Source organism: Eretmochelys imbricata, chromosome 4 (assembly GCF_965152235.1).
Source record: "Eretmochelys imbricata isolate rEreImb1 chromosome 4, rEreImb1.hap1, whole genome shotgun sequence".
In the NCBI taxonomy this organism is placed as follows: domain Eukaryota; kingdom Metazoa; phylum Chordata; order Testudines; family Cheloniidae; genus Eretmochelys; species Eretmochelys imbricata.
In genome coordinates, this window is record NC_135575.1 from 3,518,547 (window position 1) to 3,540,592 (window position 22,046).

General features: G+C 47.6%; 1 protein-coding gene and 1 pseudogene across 1 annotated transcript in view; one reads left to right on the forward strand and one right to left on the reverse strand.

Moving 5' to 3' along the window:
* Positions 1-6,553: 6,553 nt before the first annotated feature.
* The window catches only part of LOC144263760 (zinc finger protein RFP-like), a 28,994-nt gene continuing 13,501 nt past the window's right edge, over positions 6,554-22,046 (forward strand). Inside the window, exons 1-4 of the mRNA XM_077814739.1 lie at positions 6,554-6,964; positions 17,581-17,736; positions 18,501-18,526; positions 19,057-19,163. Of these exons, the coding sequence (XP_077670865.1) occupies positions 6,554-6,964; positions 17,581-17,736; positions 18,501-18,526; positions 19,057-19,163 (700 nt within the window). The remainder of the gene's footprint in view (positions 6,965-17,580; positions 17,737-18,500; positions 18,527-19,056; positions 19,164-22,046) is intronic.
* Positions 10,425-12,135, reverse strand: LOC144263804 (E3 SUMO-protein ligase ZBED1-like; annotated as a pseudogene).

The following is a 22,046-nucleotide window of genomic DNA, read 5'->3' on the forward strand; positions in this document are numbered from 1 at the left end:
CCAATCATTTATGCACCCACCTTATAGTAGCTCCATCTAGGTTGTATTTCCCTAGTTTGTTAATGAGAAGGTCATGCAAGACTGTATCAAAAGCCTTACTAAAGTCTAGATATACTGCATCTACCACTTCCCCCCATCCACAAGGCTTGTTACCTTGTCAAATAAAGCTATCAGGTTGGTTTGACACAATTTGTTCTTGGCAAATCCATGCTGACTATCACTTATCACCTTATTATCTTCTAGATGGTTGCAAATGGATTCCTTAATTATTTTCTCCATTATCTTACCTGGTACAGAAGTTAAAATGACTGTTCTGTAATTCCCTGGGTTGTCCTTATTTCCCTTTAATATAATTTCCTGACCCTTTCCTCCAGGTCTCTACAGTTACCATGCAACAGTATGATGAAAGTAGGAAGGAGGGCTAGTGCCCCATGTCTTAACCCAAAGTTGATTTGTTTTGCCAGAGGAGAACAACATTAGAGCCTGATTTACATTGAAAAGAGATTTTGACATAGCTATGGCATCCTGAGCCATGTAGCTCTGCCAACCTAACCCCAGGTCCAGACTTGGCTAGGTCAAAGGAAAACTCTCCTGTCAACCTATGTCCCATAATGTAGATATGGCCTAGGTCTCCTCTGCTTCGGTTTCAACCCAATTTTGTTCATGGAGGTTCTGGATATGTTGGGGAAACTTCATGCCACAAGATTTCATTTGGATCCACATCCTGTCTGACTGGTGGGGAAGTACTTGGCTCTTTAACAACACCAGTGCTCAGGGATCTGGATCTGCATCTGCACTGGCTGCCCATTGGCTTTCATGGGGAGTTTAAAGAGTTGGTTTTGACACAGAGAGCCCTAAATGGCCTGAGACCCTCCTACCTGAGAGACACCTCCCTTCACATGCCATGACACTGCTCCATTAGAGGTGAGTGGAGAGACTCCAGCTACAGTCCCATCCCCCCTATGAATAAAAGAAGGGCTGCTGGCAGGGTGTTCATTGGGTTGAACTTGCCTGAATCTGTTGACCGTCTGGGCATACTATAAACCTGTCTGTTTGGGCAGGTACCACCAGACAGCTAAGGCAGGTGGGTTTTGTGCAGGACAGGGCAAAATGTGAAGGATTGGGAGATTTTGATTTGTAACATGCGTGGGGAAGGAAAAATACCTGGTCTAGCTCCTCCCAGGCCCAAATTGCCTGGAGTGAACCAGGGCAGAAGATCTCATAGCCATGGGCAAATGATTTGAGCAGTCAGTGACCTACTGCTGTTGCTGAGGTGAAGAGCTGGCTGCTGTCTCTTCCAACCAATCTGGCAGCCTTTTACAGCCAGCTGCACTCGTTAGGTTGCCCAGAGACTGGCTCTGCTGCAGCCCTGATTCCTGACAATCAGCAAGTCTCAGCCACTGTAGGTGACTCAGTTCAACACTTGGGCACCACCGGCATTCACAAAAATGCTTCTGTCTAACCTTGGGGGCCTGTGCTACTCTGCTCAAGTCTGTAGGTGCCTACTTCTCAGTGGCTGGCCATGTGCTCAGCCCCCTAAGTCCCAGGTCTGCCCAGCAGCTCAGCACCTCACTCCTGCCTGAGCCCCAGAGGGAATCCAAAGCTAGACATTCCCCTGCCTTCCTCGCCTTTGGAGCTGGATGTGATAGTCGCTTTCTGAGCATGCCTAACACCCAGAAAAAGCCCAGAGGAGAGGGTGCCCCCCTCTCACTTATAATGCTTGGCCCAGTGGTGAGAGCACTCATCCTGCCCCCCTCTCACTTCCCCTTCCTCTTGGTGAGTGCTGGCCTTGCTCAGGTACTTAACACCAGGAAGAGGTTTGTGTTTGTGAATTGCAAAGAGAGATAGATGCTTCCCTGCAGCCCTGACTGGTGCCTGGCTCCTTTTGAGGGGACTTAGGCCTGGTTTACTCAAGTGTAGGAGGAAGACCAGAGGAAGGAAGTGAGAAGCAGGGCTGGTCAAAAGCTTTCCACTGGAAATTTTTTCAGCTGGAAATTGGGTTTTCAGCAAAATGAAACTTTTCATGGAAAGTGTCTGTTTTCCTCAAAAATACCCAGTTTCTTCTCAGAATATCAAGAAGCTGAAGACTCAAATATTTTGGACATACACTGACTTTAGTTTTTCATTGATTTTTTTATTTTCAGCAGGGTTTGTTTGTTTTTACCAAAAATTTTGGTTTGGTGCTATGCATTGTTTTCAGTGAAAAGTCAGTTTTCCACTGAAAATGTTGACAAAAACATTTTCCTTAGTTTTAATTGAAAATGTCAATGGTGAAAAAAACAGTTTCTGACCAACTCTAGTGAGAAGCCCAAGGCCTGGGAAGACCACAGAAAGAGAGAAAAGGTCCCTCTGGGGGAGGAGACCAAAGTGGTTAGCGGAGATACCAGCAGGCTTGGGAGATTCCCGATAAGAAAGAAACCATGCTGGGGCTCACTGAGGGTGGTGAGGGGAGAGAAGCAGCAGCGTGTTAGTGCCTCGGCCAACAAGACCTGGGCCTAGGGCGGCAAATTTGCAGGAGCGGCAAATTTATAATAGTAGCATTTTTGTAATCGCGGCATCCGTGAAGCGCGCCGCGATTCTACAAATCCTAGCGCGTGTTGAAACCACCCATTTAGTAAAGAACAAACTCATGACAGTCCTAAGCGTTAACAATGGGACCGGAAAAAGAAATTAAGCGGTTCTCAGTTCAAAAAAATGCTATACAAAAGAAAGAAAGGGAAAATGAAAGGATAACAAAAATGTGCAAACTGGATCCCTTTGTTGTATCAGTTAGTGCCGACAGTGAGACAGAAAAATAGTTGAAAGCGGTAGTGAAGTAAAAAGTGAAAATATTGGCGTTGATATTGAAAATATTAGTGTGATTAAAGTACATAGTGAAACTAAGGAAGAAATTCCAGCTGCGGTTCGTGTTGAAGAAAATGCTCCACATACTAGCATATCAGAGACTACCAGGAATCATGTTGCTCTGGATATCTTTGACAATACTGCAGAGATATGCAAATCATGTCAATCAGAAATTCAATCTGACATTAAAATATCTACTATAAGTGATGACCTGGCCCAATGGATATTGAATGATGCTACAATTGAGTATTTATCAACGCACGATATTAAATAAAATATTGATAGTGATTTTACTAACTTCAAAAAGACGATATACTGATAAAATGCGTGTTCTAACAAAAAATGTCTTTGAATGACATCTTTTAAATGGTGAAGTAAAGCCACAACAATATCTTGTATATTCGGAGAACAAAGGAGCCGTGTTTTGTGTCCCATGTCGATTATTCGGAGGGATCTCTAGTCTGGCGACAAGTGGATACCATGACTGGAAAAACATATCAGCTCGATTACGTGAGCATGAAAATTCGACTGAACATAAAACGTATGTACTGACAATGGTGAAGAGATGCGAGATATCTGAAAGAATTGATACGAATTTAACATTTCAAATGGAAGAAAATGTTATTTATTGGAGAAATGTGTTGAAGAGGATTGTAGCAGTGGTAAAGAAACTTTCAAGCAGAGGACTTGCATTTAGAAGTAAGGTGGAAACATTTGGATCACCTTATAACAGCAATAACATGACGGCCCTTGAGCTTGTCGCAGAATTCAATCCATTTTTAGTAAATCACATTGCATGTTATGGAAATGAAGGTCGAGGTAACGTATCTTATCTTTCATCCTATATATGTAATGAATTTATAAAACTGATGGCTTCAAATGTGATATCAAATATAATTAAAGAAGTAAAAGAACCCAAATATTTCTCGATAAGCGTTGACTCAACTCCCAACACATCTCATGTTGATCAATTGGCTTTTATACTGAGATATGTAAACGATGATGGCATACCAGTAGAGAGGTTTCTTTGTTTTTTACCAAATACTGGCCACAAATCAGAACAGTTAGCTGATGCTGTACTTTCAACTTTGAATTGTTATGGATTAGGTATTGCAAACTGCCGTGGCCAGTCGTACGACAATGCCACTAACATGTCTGGTGTATATAGCGGGTTGCAAGCAAGAATAAAGAATATAAATCCTTACGCCATATATGTGCCTTGCTCTGCGCATTCTTTAAATCTGGGGTTGGAGTATGTGCAGCAGAAAGTGGTCAAGAAGCATGTTCATTTTTCTCAACTGTCCAACATCTTTATTCATTTTTTTCTGCCTCTACTCACCGGTGGGAGATTTTACTATCTAATTTAAAGCCAGGCAGTAAAGTAATAAAAAGACTTTCTGAGACTCGATGGTCATCTCGAGTGGAAGCTTGTCATAATTTGAGTGAAAACTGGAATGCTATAATTAAAGCCTTAAATATAATTAAGGAAGATGCTACTGAGAACAGAAACCTGTTACACGTAATGAAGCTGCAGGCCTGCAGCAAAAACTCCACCAACTTGAGGCAGCTTTTATGGCTGTATTTTGGAGCTCACTCTTGGAAAGATTTCATATAACTAGCCAAAAACTGCAAAATGTTTATATTGATATACAGACAGTTGTAGAATTCTACAACTCACTCATAGGATACATTAACTCTATACGGGACTTGTTTGATATGTACGAAGAGACAGCCAAAGAAAAATCTTAAATTGAAGACTACGAATTTGACACACGGTGAAAAAGAAAGCGTAAACTTCAATCTGATGAGACACGCAAAGTTGAAGTGGAAATGTGTGGTAGAGATAAATTTAAAGTAGATACCTTTTTAACAATATGAGACCTTGTATGCTCCGAATTGAAATGCAGAAGTAATGTGTATCAAGAAATTTATGGCAGATTTCAGTTTCTCTCTCACATTACCAATACTTCAACAACAGATATAATAGTTCACACTAAAATATTACTGCTACAATACCAAGGAGATTTAGAAGAATCATTCGTGAATGAGTGTCTCCATTTTCGATTGTATTTGGAAGGTGTCAAATTTCCTGAAAATGAAAAGAAGTCAATTTTAAGATATTGCAGCCTTCTTGGAAATCAAAACATTCATTCAGTATATCCAAATATTGATAGTGCCTTCCGAATGTTCGTTTGCAACCTGCTACAAACTGTTCAGCGGAACGATCATTTTCGGCATTAAAAAGGGTGAAAAACTATTTGAGGGCTAATCTCAGTTAAGAAAAATTAAACTCCCTTTCTCTCCTGACAATTGAAAAGGATCTAACAACTTCTCTGGATTACACAGAATTAATTAATAAGTTTGCCGCTCAAAGGTGTAGGCATAAACGAATGTAATTACTTACTACTCACATACTTTTATTTCATCTACATACAATAAAAAAATAAGTATTTGATATACACCGGACCCCCGCTTGAAGGCAGGGTTTTGGATCCATGCGCGGTCCGGTGCTATAAGCGAAATCGCGCTATACAGACGCGTGTTCAAGCGAGGGTCCGCTGTACTTGTAATTCTCTTTATAATAAAACTTGTAAATGTTCAATTATTTTAATGATATTTAGATTCATTTTAGTTCAAACGAATTTTTTAAAAAAACTAAAACAAGTTCATATGGGGGGCGGGGGCGGCAATTATTTCAGGGCCTCGGGGCGGCAAAATCATGAATCCGCCCCGGAGAGAAGGGCTGAGTTAAGGGAAGAGCTCGGTGCCGCTGGTGGGGCTGGGTGTGAAGCAGCACCTGTAACTGTGCATTTCCTGGCGTTCAGGAGTCTGTGGTTTGCTTTTCCCGTCGCACTGACATTCATTCTGGGTCAGTGTGGAGAGACCTTTCACTGAGCATTTCCTGCTTTCTAACGGTTGTGTCTGAGGTGCTGAACCCCACATGCCACAGAGATGTAGGAAGCAGAAGCCCCTGCTGTGCAGAAGCTGCCTTAACTTCACCTTCACAAAGGTGTTTTTTTGGGGTTTTTTTTAGCTGAATATTGTGTGCGTTTCCATGTGCATCTGTTGGGGCATTTAGGACTCGGCGGGTTTTGTGTTCTAGTTTTTTGCCTCTGCCCAGCTTCACAGACCTTCTCCCCTTCAGCTTAGTGATCTGGGAGCCTGGGTAGAGCCCTGCACACACTGCAGATGCTCACACTCACTAGCCTCCTCAGTGTGAACATAGTAAAGCATTGTAGAGAAAACCACTTTTGGCAAACTTGGCAGCCCTGTGACCTTGAAGAGGTGCCCTGGTCTACTGTGGACAGACTGTATCACACTGTCTGGAGTGTTGCTGGAAATGGTTGATATCTCGTTTACATGGGCAGCCAGGTTGTTTTCAACACCAGTTCAGGGATAAGATGGATCTGACAACTATTGTCAAAAATGGGTAATTTTCCTAGAACGGACAGGGCCACTGAGTCCCTCCCATTTTGCCTGAGGGGAGGAGCTCTCAGCGACATGGGGATAAGCTTATCTATGCTACCAAGAGAGCAAAGGTGTTTGTTCAGTCTCTAGGGTCTAGCTCTATGGAACAGGATCCAAATGCAGCAAAGACCTTTGGACTGACATTTTCTGAGGAGAGAGGTACCTTTCTGCTCTGAGATGAACACGTTGCAGCATACATGAGGGTGACAAGGAACTTGTTTGTCCTCCCATAGAAAGAGCCATGGCAGCGGCAGATCCTACAAAAAATGTTAAAGATCAAGTTACTTGTTCCATCTGTTTGGATTTATTTCGAGACCCTGTGACTGCTGAGTGTGGACACAGCTTCTGCACAGACTGTATCGCTCAGCACTGCGAGGAAAAGGAGAATAACTGTCCTCAGTGCAGAAAGAGGTTCCAAAAGAGCAACTTAAGGCCGAACAGGGAGCTGAAGAATATTGTGGATTCAATACCCCAGTTAAGTTCACTAATTGTGGAAAAACCTGTCAGAGGAAATATGTGTGAGAGACACCAAGAGCCTTTGAAGCTCTACTGCAAAGAAGATCAAATCCCCCTATGCCTGGTGTGCGATAGATCCTGGCGTCACCGCCATCACACGGTGGTTCCCATGGAGGAGGCTATCCAGGAGTATAGGGTAGGGAACATTCATTTGCTTTGTTTATTAAACTTCAGGGGAAAACATCTTTTCCCTACTAATATAAAGGGTTATGTTTCTGGAAAGGGAGGCTGGCGGTCCATGTGCACAAACACACGCAGGACTGCATGTCCTCATTTTCACATGTGATTACCACGAATAGAGGGGCACACTAAATATTCACATGCACTAATGGTAACGCAGCTGCCGAGCCATTTAAACGCGCAAATAAAGTTGTGCATGCCCAGAAAAGGGGAGTGATTTACCAGAGAAGTGATGTGTCCTAGTAAATTCAGCATGTGAGTGTGATTCAGGACTCCTGTGTTCTATGCTGGCTCTTCTACTGACTGGCTGTTTGACCTTGGGGAACTTGCACTGAGCTTCCGTTTCCCAGTGCATAAGTCGGAGACAGTGAGATTTACCTATGGCATATGTGCTGTGAGGTTAAAATGTCTGTAAAGTGCATTGCAAGTACAAAGTATGGTTAGCACAGTCGGTGACAGGGCTATAATTTAGGATTCTTCTGACACACAGCTGGGTGATCATTCCCTTGGCCATGTGCCCGTAGAGGGACAGCAAGAGAAAAGACAGTTAATTCTCGAAGACTTTGTGTGTTTAGAGCAGTTCAGTTGATTCAACATTTCCCTGTGCAGCTAAGTATCCACACATGTATGCTCAGACCATTCCTGTCAGTCATTGCTTAAAAGCAGTGACATTCTCTCCTTCTATCCGTGCGCCACAAACCATTTCTAGATGTTCATAAATTTCCTTATCTTAATTTTTTTAAAAAAAAACATTGTTAAAAGCACCTATTACTCCGCTCAGGCATCGGGGTAAGAAGGGGTAGAAGGAAGCAGATCCGAGTGAGTGGCTGTTATTCTACTACAGCGTTCCGATGACTCTCCCCTGCGGCGCCTCCCGCTGTCCTTCTGGGAATTAGCTCTTTTGCCAGCTCCAGAGCATCCTCTGCAGGCCGGTGTCCTGCGTACCTCAGGCCCCGTGTCCCTCCCGGACCCCGGTGCCCCTTTATCTTGGGTGCTGCCCCCTGGCAGTATCCCCGCCGTCTCTGGGTCTCCCCTCCCCGGGGAACCCCCAACCCTCTATCCCCACCTCGCCTCAGTCTATGGCTGCTGCCCGTCACTATCTAGTCCCCATTCCCTGGGGCAGACTGCAGTGTACAAGCCATTCATCGTTGGCAAGGGGAGTTTGGACCTGCTGCCTTGGCCTACCCTGGGCTGCACCTCTGCAACCCCAGTAGCCTTCCTGGCCTTTCATCAAAGGCCTGCAGCCTGGGGGGTTTCCAGGCTGGAGCTCCCCCAGCTCCTCTGGCCTTCTCCCAGCCCTGCTCCACTCTGGGTGCTTTGCTCTGCTCCCTAGCAGCCAGGCCCGTCTCTCTCTACCGGCAGAGAGAGAATGTGTCTGGTCCTGGCCCACTGCCCTCTTGTAAGGGCCAGCTGGGCCCTGACTGGGGCGTGGCCACAGCTGGGGCTGCTCCCCCAATCAGCCTTCCCCAGCCACAGCCCTCCCGGGGCTGCTTCTAGGCCCTCCGGGCAGGAGCGGGGTGACTACCCCGCTACAGCTACACAAGAAGCTGGATGTATCTACTGAAATGATCAGCTCTGAACTAGTTATTCGTGACTTTGTCATCATTCTGGTTCAGAATTAACTGTTCAAATGCATGGGGAAAGTTCACACCACTGTTCCCTCTAAGTGCGGCATGAATTTTGTTATGTGCACCAATATGGAGGTTAGGTGTTGCGGGGGTGGGGCCAAGGGGTTCAGAGTGTGGGAGGGGGCTCAGGACTGGGGCAGAAGGTTGGGATGTGTGAGGGGGTGAGGGCTGTGGCTGGGGGTGGGGTGGGAGATGAGTTTGGGGTGCAGGAGGGGGCTCAGGGCTGGGGCAGAGGGTTGGGGTGTATGAGGGGGTGAGGGCTGTGGCTGGGGGTGCAGACTCTGGGGTGGGGTGGGGGATGAGTTTGGGGTGCAGGAGGGGGCTCAGGGCTGGGGCAGAGGGTTGGGGTGTGGGCTGTGGGGTGGGGCCTGGGATGAGGAGTTGGGGTGCACGCTGCCCCAGGGAGAGAGGACTGCCCCAGCCCTCTCTCATCGCAGCAGCCTGAGGCCAGGTGAGAGGTGCCTCTCCATAGCCGCAGCAGCTCCAGCGGGGCCGGGTTGTGTGGGGGGAGCCATTCCATGGCCGTGGCAGGACCGGGCTAGGCTGAGTGGGGGCTGGAGAGGGGGCATATCCCCTGGCTGCGGCAGGACTGTGCCAGGGCTAGATTGGGGCCAGGGTAGGGGCGCCTCTCCCCCGGCCATGGCAGGTCCATGCTGGTGGAGAGCCAGCTCTCCCCACCTCAGCCCCAAGCCCCTGCCCGGGGCTTAATAGGCAGCTGTGTAGCCGCATGGCCACACAGCTTAGATGGAGCTTAGGTTCACACCTCCCTGAGGAGCAAGTCAATGGGGCTTGCACATAGCAGGGTGTGGGACAAAGGACTCCTTACCCTCCAGCCCCACAGGCCAGTAGCTAGACACAGAACAGCTGTAAAGTTGTTCCAGTGACACTATTACAGGCCACAGGCTGTAGACACAGCTAGGATGCTTGTGTGCTCCCCACGCAGGGATTTCCAGTCACACAGTCATCAATCTACTGGGCAAACTCCGGGAGCTCCACTGCGTTTAGGGCCTTTTATGCTCCCCGAGGGATTGGGAATCTGCATTTGCCCTTTGGAGCTATTGTGTCAGTCTGACTGCCGGGCCTGGTTTGGAACAGGTTCGAACGAGATCATTGAAAACACTAAGGGGTTGAAACTCTTTTTTCCCCCCACCATGTCTCACTCTTAAAGGGAAAAAAAAGTGTTCTTACAAAGCAAAATATATATTTAGATTAGTTAAGGTTGCCTCGTCCTCCTGTAGAATATGGAGAGTGGCTAAACTTAAACCTCTGAAAATCTGAAACGAATTGTAAAGATAACAAAAATCTTTAACTTTTAAAAACTAGGAAATACATCATTAAAGTTCCCCAGCTCCTCCAACACAGCATTAACTCTGCCCTTTGGAGGCATATTGCTACTGGGAATGGTTTGGCAAAGACGATGTCATGATATGTAGACATGAAGAAAGAGGAAGAATGTGCCGTTTAATTATTTAACTATTATTATAATATTATAATTATTATTTAACTATTATTTAACTATTTAATTAACTATTTTGGATGTTTTCTACATTTTCAAATATATTGATTTCAATTACAACACAGAATACAAGATGTACAGTGCTCACTTTATATTTTTATTACAAATATTTGCACTGTAAAAAAGAAACTTCAATTCACTTCATTGAAGTACTGTAGTGGAATCTTTTATCATGAAAGTTGAACTTACAAATGTAGAATTATGTAAAAAAGAATGACTGCACTTAACAATAAAACAATGTAAAACTTTAGAACCTACAAGTCCACTCAGTCCTACTTCTTGTTCAGCCAATCGCTCAGACAAACAAGCTTGTCTACATTTGTGGGATATAATGCTGTTTACAATGTCACCTGAAAGTGAAAACAGGCGTTTGCATGGCACTCTTGTACCCAGTGTAGCAAGATATTTATGTGCCAGATGCGCTAAAGATTCATATGTCCCTTCATGCTTCAAGCACCATTCCAGAGGACATGCATCCATGCCGATGATGGGCTCTGCTTGGTAAAGATCCAAAGCAGTGCGGACTGACCCATGTTCATTTTCATCAGATGCCATCAGCAGAAGACTGATTTTCTTTTTTGGTGATTCGGGTTCTGTAGTTTCCACATCGGAATGTTGCTTTTTTAAGACTTCTGATAGCATGCTCCACACTCCGTCCCTCTCAGATTTTGGATGGTGCATCAGATTCTTAAATGTAGGGTCTAGTGCTGTAGCTATTTTTAGAAATCTCACATTGGTACCTTCTTTGCGTTTTGTAAAATCTGTTGTGAAAGTGTTCTTAAATCTAGCAACATGTGCTGGGTTGTCATCAGAGACTGCCATAATGCGTAATATATGGCAGAATGTGGGTAAAACCACAGAGCAGGAGACATACAATTTGCTCCCTCCTCCCCGCAAGGAGTTCAGTCAAAAACCTGCAGGGCTCAAGCATTGTTTCTAGCTTTTGCAGTTTTTCAAAATCCTTATCTGTCAGCACTGATAAATGGTGCTTTTGAAGAGCTAACGTGGATGTGATAGAGACGTTTTGCAAAGCAGGCACTGAATCATAGCCAATGTGGAGTTCCATCTGGTTGAAATAGCTTGTACAAGAGGTTCTTGTTTCTGTCCGTTTGCAGCTTGTTGTGTTCCTAGCTCTGTACTGTTAGCAGGGTTGTGTTTGAAATGGCCCACAAGTTTTTCTACATTTTGCCAGCACGTTTTCAAAACCAGCATCACTGAGCGCTACTGTAATGGATCGCTGACGACTGTGAGCAATGCACGCCATGTGTGCAAAAGGCAAGCGACTGGCTGCTGCTGCCATATTACGTGCACGGTCAGTACTAATTGTTGTTACCTTCTTTTGAATATTCCAATCTTGTGCAACATCCATGAGATGCTCTGCACATGCTTCAGCAGAATGTCTCTCCTCCACATGAGTTACTGTTACAGCAAACGACTGCAGTGTCCATGCAGCATCGATAAGTGATCACCGGTCAGAGCAACAGCCAGTGCATTTTTCAGAAGCTCCACATCATAGTCTTCTCGTTGTCATACAGGTCGTTTATTCGTGATGCAGTGGCTCCTCGGGAGGGCAAGGCGTATGACTGATCGGAAGATACAATATGAATAATATCTCTTAGCCCTCTGTCATTTACAACGTTGCGTGGTCTGCCGTGCATAGCTATCCACTCTGCAATAGCGTTGGTTAAGGTGTTGTATTTTGTTTGATCCATGGGCTTGTAGGGACCCTGAAACTCTGTAATTGTACTCTGCCATGGCTGGCTGGATTTGTTTGCTGGCTGTGGGTTATATGTAGTGCAAGATCTGGAGACAAAAGCATGTTTATCACATAGGTGGGACTGCAGACTTGAAGTGTTTCTACGGTACTGGAACTCAGCCTTGCAATAGCTACAGATAACAGTCTGTTTAGCCACAGAACCATCTGGCAGCATTTTGAACAAACTTCCCATTCAAAAGACCTGAACCGTTGCTGCTTTGCTCCATTAACTTTCTGATATTTTATCGCTCCAGATCATGAAAACACTGTGTCACTATTGGGAATAATTCAATAAATTCTTCTGTATAATCAATATATTTGTGTCCTGTTCAAAAGAGTCCTTGCCGTGGATATGGAAAGATTTTACCTCAGGATTAACATTCAGAAGGGGAATGAATTGTGTAGGAGACTTTTCCCCCCCTGCTGCTGCGGGGTTGGCCTTTGTATACGATTCTGTATGTGTCCTTCAGAGGAGCCTTGGCTTATTAAAGGGGTGAGATTTTTTTTTAATCTCAGAAAGTCAGTACTCCGGAGATGAGAGGGGCCTGGGTTGCACAGGAGAAAGGTGAATTGCTGATGCTGCTCCCGTTGGGTTGGGATTCTGAGCTCACCAGGTTCACCTCCTGTCCAAAGAGCTTCATCTCAGACAACTGCATTTAGTGTTGGGGGAGGACAGGGCAGGGGGGAAGGAAGCAATGACTTGTGCAGGAGGAGAGTCAGGGAGGACAGGTGATGGCAAAGAGGAGGGGGAGAAAGCAATAACTTGTGCGAGAGACGGGTGCGGGATGTGCCTCGCTGCTGCTTCTGGAAGGGTGGTTTCTGGTACTGGGCTTGCCAGGCTCACTTCCTTTTACTGAGCTCAGTGAGCTCCCTTCAGCTGAGTGAGCCCTTGTCTGAGGGTGGATTTCACCTCAGGAACTCCTCATACTGCAGGGGAGGAGAGGCTGGTGTGGGGAGGCTGAGCTGGCCGGGCCCATGTTCTCTATGGGGTACCCCTGCAGTGAGTGGCCAGCTATGAGCAATGGGGCACGACGCAGGGGGATTGGTCCTGGGAGTGAGGGGCTGGCCGGGAACGATAGGCCATGGGCTGGCGAGGGTGACAATACATCCCATTTTGGCCAGGACAGTCCCCTTTTCAGCCCTGTCCCAGCCGGCCCTAGCTTTTTGCCAAACCTGGGCATTTGTGCCTGCTGCAAGGCAGAGCGGAGAGTGGCGGCTCTGCCCAGGGGTCAGATGAAGCACGGCCTGCCAGCAAGAAAGTGGAGAAATTTGCGGCTGGTGGGCAGTGCTGGCATCAGAGCTGACCCCTGGGTGGGCAGTGCAGAGCTGGGGTGGGGGGGATCAGCCTCAGCCAGGGGAGGCACAGAGTTGAGGGCGAGGGGATCAGTCTCAGCCGCAGGCAGCCCAGGGGGGTGTCAGCCCCCACCATGGGCAGCCCAGGACTGGGGGGGAGGTGAGCCCCAGACGTGCGCAGTGCAGAGCTGGAGGGGGTTAAGTACCAGCTGCGGGTGGTATGGGGCTTGGGAGTGAGAGTCAGCCCCCAGGCTCAGAGGGGTCAGCCCCAGCCCCAGGTGCATAGTGCTCATGGGGGGGTCAGCCCCAGTTGCGGGCGGCACAGGGCTGGGCGGGGGTAGACCTCGCAGTGGGCAGTGTGGAGTTCAGGGAGGGGAGGGCTCAACCAGCCTCAATCCCAGCTGCAGGTAGCACGGGGCTCAGCCCCAGAGGTGGGCGATGGTGGGGTGGGGGGGTCAGCCCCAGTCCCAGGAGGCAAAGGGAGGGGGGCTTGGGTGAGCCCTGCAAGGGGGGGTGGCTGGAGCAAGCCCTCCTGACTGTTTTACTTTAAGAAATGTGGTCACCCCCCTGGGAGGGGAGGGGGGGTGCCAAGGTCTCTACTTCTCCCCTAAAAAGAAAAGGAGGACTTGTGGCACCTTAGAGACTAACCAATTTATTTGAGCATGAGCTTTCGTGAGCTACAGCTCACTTCATCGGATGCATACCGTGGAAACTGCAGCAGACTTTATATACACACAGAGACCATGAAACAATACCTCCTCCCATCCCACTGTCCTGCTGGTAATAGCTTATATAAAGTGATCATCAAGTTGGGCCATTTCCAGCACAAATCCAGGTTTTCTCACCCTCCGCCCCCTCCACCCCCAAACTCACTCTCCTGCTGGTAATAGCCCATCCAAAGTGACCACTCTCTTCACAATGTGTATGATAATCAAGGTGGGTCATTTCCAGCACAAATCCAGGTTTTCTCACCCTCCGCCCCCCCCCCCCCACAAACTCACTCTCCTGCTGGTAATAGCCCATCCAAAGTGACCACTCTCTTCACAATGTGTATGATAATCAAGGTGGGCCATTTCCTGCACAAATCCAGGTTTTCTCACCCCCTCACCCCCCTCCAAAAACCACACACACAAACTCACTCTCCTGCTGGTAATAGCTCAGCCAAAGTGACCACTCTCCCTACAATGTGCATGATAATCAAGGTGAGCCATTTTCAGCACAAATCCAGGTTTTCTCACCCCCCACCCCGGTAACACACACACACACACACACACAAACTCACTCTCCTGCTGGCAATAGCTCATCCAAACTGACCACTCTCTAAGTTTAAATCCAAGTTTAACCAGAACGTCGGGGGGGGGGGGGGGGGGGGAGGGAGGGTAGGAAAAAACAGGGGGAAATAGGCTACCTTGCATAATGACTTAGCCACTCCCAGTCTCTATTTAAGCCTAAATTAATACTATCCAATTTGCAAATGAATTCCAATTCAGCAGTTTCTCGCTGGAGTCTGGATTTGAAGTTTTTTTTTCTTGTAAGATAGCGACCTTCATGTCTGTAATTGCGTGACCAGAGAGATTGAAGTGTTCTCCGACTGGTTTATGAATGTTATAATTCTTGACATCTGATTTGTGTCCATTTATTCTTTTACGTAGAGACTGTCCAGTTTGACCAATGTACATGGCAGAGGGGCATTGCTGGCACAGGATGGCATATATCACATTGGTGGATGTGCAGGTGAACGAGCCTCTGATAGTGTGGCTGATGTTATTAGGCCCTGTGATGGTGTCCCCTGAATAGATATGTGGGCACAGTTGGCAACGGGCTTTGTTGCAAGGATAGGTTCCTGGGTTAGTGGTTCTGTTATGTGGTATGTGGTTGTTGGTGAGTATTTGCTTCAGGTTGCGGGGCTGTCTGTAGGCAAGGACTGGCCTGTCTCCCAAGATTTGTGAGAGTGTTGGGTCATCCTTCAGGTTAGGTTGTAGATCCTTAATAATGCATTGGAGGGGTTTTAGTTGGGGGCTGAAGGTGACGGCTAGTGGCGTTCTGTTATTTTCTTTGTTAGGCCTGTCCTGTAGTAGGTGACTTCTGGGAACTCTTCTGGCTCTATCAATCTGTTTCTTTACTTCCGCAGGTGGGTATTGTAGTTGTAAGAAAGCTTGACAGAGATCTTGTAGGTGTTTATCTCTGTCTGAGGGGTTGAAGCAAATGCGGTTGTATCGCAGAGCTTGGCTGTAGATGATGGATCGTGTGGTGTGGTCAGGGTGAAAGCTGGAGGCATGTAGGTAGGAATAGCGGTCAGTAGGTTTCCGGTATAGGGTGGTGTTTATGTGACCATTGTTTATTAGCACTGTAGTGTCCAGGAAGTGGATCTCTTGTGTGGACTGGACCAGGCTAAGGTTGATGGAGCCAGAATGAGAACTATGTCTTTCCACCCGCCCTCCACCCAGAGGGTCTGCGATTAACATGGGTTAAAATAATGAACACGTTAATTGTGCTGTGTGTTAGTCACATGCGTTAACAGCAGTTAATTGACAGCCCTTATTTGTAGGATATTATTATAGGGCCTAGAGGAAGGTCCCAGACTGAAACAAGTGTAATATTTCCTGCTTCAGAATGCAAATAGGAAACAGGAAGTGTGACCCCATCTGATAACATCGCTGCCTCTTGGGCTCAAGCACTTAGTCAGTATTCGGCACTCACTGGTTGTTGCATCCAGAGGAAAAATGGATGATCCGAATCAGGTGTTTCTCTGGTGCAATCCTGTTTACTTACAAGTAATGGACACAAAGTCCTAGTTCCCTGAACACAATATTGTTAGAGGGCTTATTCCTTCACCCACTTACTTCCCTGGTCCTTCTCGCATGAACAGAGAGCAACAATACCCGAAGTCCAAAGGTACAAACAATTCGATGTTTATTGGGGTGAACTTCCAGCAAGCATGATTCCAGTTTCCTTCCTTAGTATCCTCCTTCCCAGCTCTGACACCACAGAGCCTTACACCTGTGTCCCTGTTCCCATTCCTACCCTTAGCTAAACATGATTCCAACTTCCTTACTCCCATTCCCTGTTCCCATTTCCCCCTTTAGCAAAACATGATTCCAATTTTTTTACCCCCATTCCAACCTCCTGCCATTCCCTTGCTCACGGTTTCCAAGCCCCCTTTTCGAGCCAGTCCTGTGCCCCAATGATCTCTGTCCTTCTGCTCCATCTCAAGATCACACGCACAATGGCTTCTCCCCTGTTTGGTGGCTGACTCAGAGATTCAGAGACTTTAAGGACAGAAACCACTATCATGATTATCTAGTCTGACCTCCTGCACATCACATCATGCATGCTCATGCATCACAGGCCACAGAACCTCACCCATCCACTCCTGTAACAGACCCCAACCTCTGGCTGAGTTATTGGAGTCCTCAAACCTTCATTTAAAGACTCCAGGTTACAGAGAATCCCCCATTTATTCTAGTTCAAACCAGCACTTGAGTTGTGCCCATGCTGCGGAGAAAGTAAAAAAAACCCAACAACCGAGGCTCACTGCCTCTCTCACGCAAAGAGCTTGTCAAACAATCTCCTTCCCCCGTCTTTGCATTCAGGGAACACCTCAGCCCACATGGCCTAGGTTCTTTTCAGGCCTTGCCATGAGGTCCATTGCTTTGGGCAATGGATTCTTTCTGTCCAGTTATCACACTACGTAAAGGGGCTTTATTATTCCTTTTGTTTATCCTGAGGGAAGCAGGCCAATTAATGACACTGAATGTTTAAAGAAAAGGAGGACTTGTGGCACCTTAAAGACTAACCAGTTTATTTGAGCATAAGCTTTCGTGAGCTACAGCTCACTTCATCGGATGCATACCGTGGAAATTGCAGAAGACATTATATACACAGAGACCATGAAACAATACCGCCTCCCACCCCACTCTCCTGCTGGTAATAGCTTATCTAAAGTGACCACTCTCCTTACAATGTGTATGATAATCAAGTTGGGCCATTTCCAGCACAAATCCAGGTTTTCTCACCCTCCGCCTCCCCCCCCCCCCCCAACTCACTCTCCTGCTGGTAATAGCCCATCCAAAGTGACCACTCTCCCTACAATGTGTATGATAATCAAGGTGGACCATTTCCAGCACAAATCCAGGTTTTCTCAACCCCCCCCCCCTCTAAAAACCACACACACAAACTCACTCTCCTGCTGGTAATAGCTTATTGTTTAGTCTCTAAGGTGCCATAAGTACTCCTTTTCTTTTTGCAAATACAGACTAACACGGCTGTTACTCTGAAAACTGAATGTTTATAGATCCAAGTCCCACTTGATGACAGCCATTAACACCTTCCAGCATACCAACATATTGTTTTCTCTTTTGTAACTTTTCTTACTGAAGGAAAAAATAGCAGAACAGCTGGGGGCAATTGAGTTCTCTTCTGGCGAGCTGCAGCAGCTTGTGAGGGAGGTCTGGAAGTACCTTTCTCCTCCTGAACAAGAGGAGGAGCATGAGAGGCTGAAGAAAGTAACTGACAACCTAGTAACACTTTTAACGGTAAGCTCCTCTATGGAAAAGCTAATATTATAGGGGAAGTCACAGTAACCCTCTGAGAAGCAACTGACACTGAGTTCTGTTTCTGCCCACACAAAAAAGAACACATTTGTTCAGTCTGAATGAATTTTCCATTAAAAGAACAACAAGGCAAGACAGAACCAAAGGTCTCTAGCAGAGAGCGCAGCGGGTGTGTTTCTCCGCTGGAATAGCCTGCAGGTGCAGACAGACACACACACACTTCTGGCCCAGGCAAATAGTTCTCCGTCTTTAGAGACTGGGCCATGCGGAGGAGGAGACACCCAGCTGGAAGTGCCCTCCTGGGGGCATTCTTTATACACCAACGAGAGCTCATGATGAGCAGCTCCCATTGAGAACAAGGGAGACTCTTCATGGCTTTCCCTGCCCCGCACTGAGAACAAATGGGAGCTGCTGGGCGCTGAGCTCTGTGGACAGTCTGACCCTTAAGGACCAAGTGGCAGCATGGGGAGAGGATGCAGAGAGCCCCTCCCACTCCACACAAAGGCAGGAGGCAGCCATGGTTTGCCTGGCTGTGCCCAGGAGCTGGTTGATGCCAGCAACACTGACAAACCTGATTAGACTATGGCTAGGTGTGTACAGTGTACAAGAATTTTATTTTAGAGGAGACAGGAGGGGATTTCAGACAATGTTTTACAATCTGATTCGCAGAAATTAATCTCCACAGGATCAGGTATAAACCATATTGCAGAATAGAATCTGAATGTTGTTTTTCTCTTCCCTTCTAGGTGGATATAAAGGGCCAGAGGCAAAGGTAAGATTGTGAAATTCACTGTGGTGTGGGAGGAATCTCTGGGGGAAAGTTCCTACTTAGGGGGACCAGATGTCCCGATTTTCTAGGGACAGTCCCGATTTTTGGGTCTTTTTCTCACGTAAGCACCTCCTGTCCCGATTTTTGACACTTGCTCTCTGGTCAGCCTATTCCTACCCCATACACACACCAATGTAAAGAGAGGTTGAGAGTGCGGGACAGTGCTGGATGTTAGATCCCAATTTTCCCTTTATTCCTCTGGAATCTGGAGTCATTTTGCTTTTTTACTGCTTTAGGTTATTTTCAGCAGGAAGGTGTATGAGGCATGGAAAGGAAAGAAAATGATGAAAGAGATTGTAGAATTTTTCTGTGATTTGGCCACATCATCTCTGCTAAATCCTAGGCCCATGTGTTAGTCATTTGTACAATATTTAAAAGGTCTTTTCTCCTCTTCCTTCCTTCTCTACCCCCAATAGTTGTTCTGTTAATGCATAAAGAATGTAGATAATGATTAGAGTAATTATTGTGTTCAGGTCTGAAGATGCCCCTTCTCAGACACAGACACAGACACCATTTAACTTGAAAAACTTCTGCCCTGGAAAGAAAATTGCTGAGGAGACAGAGTTACAGGAACAGAAAGGTAACAGAATGGGTCTGGTGTCTGTGCATAAGGATTTGGGGGTTACGGAGTTACCAGGATGGATCAGCACCTGGGAGCAACGTATCAGTGTCTGTGTAACTGAACCTGAGATCACTCAGCTCAGCCCATCCCCACAGGCCCAGGTGGTCACCATTTGTCCAGGGAAATGCTGCACTTTTTCCTGTGACTGGATACTGAAGAGAGTCCCCTCATTCTCAGCTTCCTTATACTCTCTAGCAGGCTGCCAGTCTGTCCCCTGTTACCCTGCTGGGACTGGGGGAGGCTCAGACAGTCTCAGGAAATGTCCATTCTTAGACACAAACCCTTCCTTATGGCCTATTTGTCACATTCCCATTCTCAGATTAGCACTCTGACTTTGCATCACTCTGGCCAAACAAAGTGTCACAGCTGGGATGTGTGTGGCCTGGCTACCAGGGGATCAACGTGGGAGACAGGCCAGAGGGCAAGCTGAGAGTCAGGTGTCAGGCAGGGTCAGGTAATAGGTTACCAGGAGATTAGTGGCAGGTATCATAGAATATCAGGGTTGGAAGGGACCCCTGAAGGTCATCTAGTCCAACCCCCTGCTCGAAGCAGGACCAATTCCCAGTTAAATCATCCCAGCCAGGGCTTTGTCAAGCCTGACCTTAAACACTTCCAAGGAAGGAGATTCCACCACCTCCCTAGGCAACGCATTCCAGTGTTTCACCACCCTCCTAGTGAAAAAGTTTTTCCTAATATCCAATCTAAACCTCCCCCACTGCAACTTGAGGCCATTACTCCTCGTTCTGTCATCTGCTACCATTGAGAACAGTCTAGAGCCATCCTCTTTGGAACCCCCTTTCAGGTAGTTGAAAGCAGCTATCAAATCCCCCCTCATTCTTCTCTTCCGCAGACTAAACAATCCCAGCTCCCTCAGCCTCTCCTCATAAGTCATGTGTTCTAGACCCCTAATCATTTTTGTTGCCCTTCGCTGGACTCTCTCCAATTTATCCACATCCTTCTTGTAGTGTGGGACTTAACAGTCCCAATGCGAGGCACAGGAGCCCCAAAATGGTGAGTAAGCACAGAGGAAAGGGGGACTGATTGTTTCCGGGCCATACTGTCCTCTGGGGCTCTGTGCCTTGGGGACAGCCAACAGCCTGCAGGGGGCCCCTGTACTGAACACTGTCCCCACATTTTCCACAGGATGAGTTCGTCCTGGAAGATATCTCGCTGCTGAGGGTGACCTGGGAAGCAAGGGAGGGTCTTCTGCAAGACTGCGGCTTCCGCCCTGGTGCTTATGCCCCTTGCCTGTGTGCAGCAATGGTCCCCCCGCACGGCACAGTGGCGCCGACATGTTACCCTGGCTGGGACAAGGAGTGCAGTAGCTCTGCCAAGGAACCTGCACAAGTGGATTGCCCAGCTTCTGCATGAGACCTTTGAAGAGATCACTGAGGCTGATTACTGCGATGTGAGAGAGCACATCAACGCCCTATTCTGCATCTAGGCATGCATGCAGCCCTAACCCTCCTTACCCCAAGGGCCCGCACCAAATAACTACCTTCCAAAATAAAAGCCGCTTACCGGGTACCTCCTCTGGTGTTTGTCCTTCCCCAAGCACCATCCACGGCGACTGGCTACCTTCCTCCTGGCTTGAAAACAGCTCCTGGCTGCATGCATCCAGGGTTGCCGGGCTGTCCTCTGGCTCTGGGCCCCCCTCCTCCTCAGCACCCTCGCTCCTGCTTTCCTCCTCCTGCCTTGTTGAACTCTGTGCTGCTAAGGCCTCTGAACTGTCCACGGTGCTCTTCGGAGTGGAGGTGGGGTCGCCCCCAAGTATCACGTCCAGCTCTTTGTAGAAACAGCAGGTGACGGGGGCAGCACCGGAGCGGCTGTTTGCCTTGCGGGCTTTGCAGTAGGTGTTCCGCAGCTCCTTCACTTTAACCCTGCACTGCCGTGCGTCCCGTCATGGCCCCTTTCCATCATGGCCCTTGATATCTGCCTGTAGGTATCGTAATTCCTACGGCTGGAGCGCAGCTGGGCCTGGACAGCTTCCTCCCCCCAAACACTGATGAGATCCAGCACCTCGCCATTGCTCCATACTGGGGCTCGCCTGGCGCGTGGAGGCATGGTCACCTGGAAAGATTCACTGAGAGCCCTCCACGCCTGGCTGAGCAAACAGGAAGGGGAATTTCAAAATTCCCAGAGAATTTAAAGGGCGGGTCTGAGGGTTGGTCACCTGAGGGCAGGGCAGTAGAGTTCAAAGTGATGACCAGAGTGGCTAGCACAGGCATTGTGGGACACTTCTGGAGGTCGATCAGAGCCGCACTATAGGACCAGGGCGTCCACACTGGCACGGCAGCACTCCAGTCGGGGCGCAGCAAGCTTTATGCTTCTCATGGAGGTGGATCACCAGGAGCGCTCCAGCCGCAGAGTCCGGGCACTCTAAGTGCCTTGCCAATGTGGACACCTCAGGAGTTATGGTGCCTGGGGCTGCTTTAATGCGCTCTAACTTGCAAGCGTAGCCAAGGCCTGAGATACCAAAGACCTGATTTTTAGAGGTGTCGAAGAACAACATGTCCCATTGAAATCAAAGGGACTGCGAGTGCTGAGCTCCCCATAAAAATGTGTGTGGGGGGAGGTATCGTCACCCCAAAATAAAAGTTTGAGAAGGTTCTTTTTAGTAAGTCTTCAGCAGATTTCACTCACTCTCCATGGCCAGTAAAACTGCTCTGCAGGAGACGTGAAGAAGTCCAGGTAAAAGTGGCTCTCAGGGCGGGTGGTTCTGTGGGGAGGGGAGTTTTGTAACGGAGGTGCAGGTGATGGAATCTAGAGAGAGACGCTCCTGCAACTGGTCAGCTGCGGAGGGGGAGTGGGCGACACGGGATAGGAATTCTTCACGGCAGG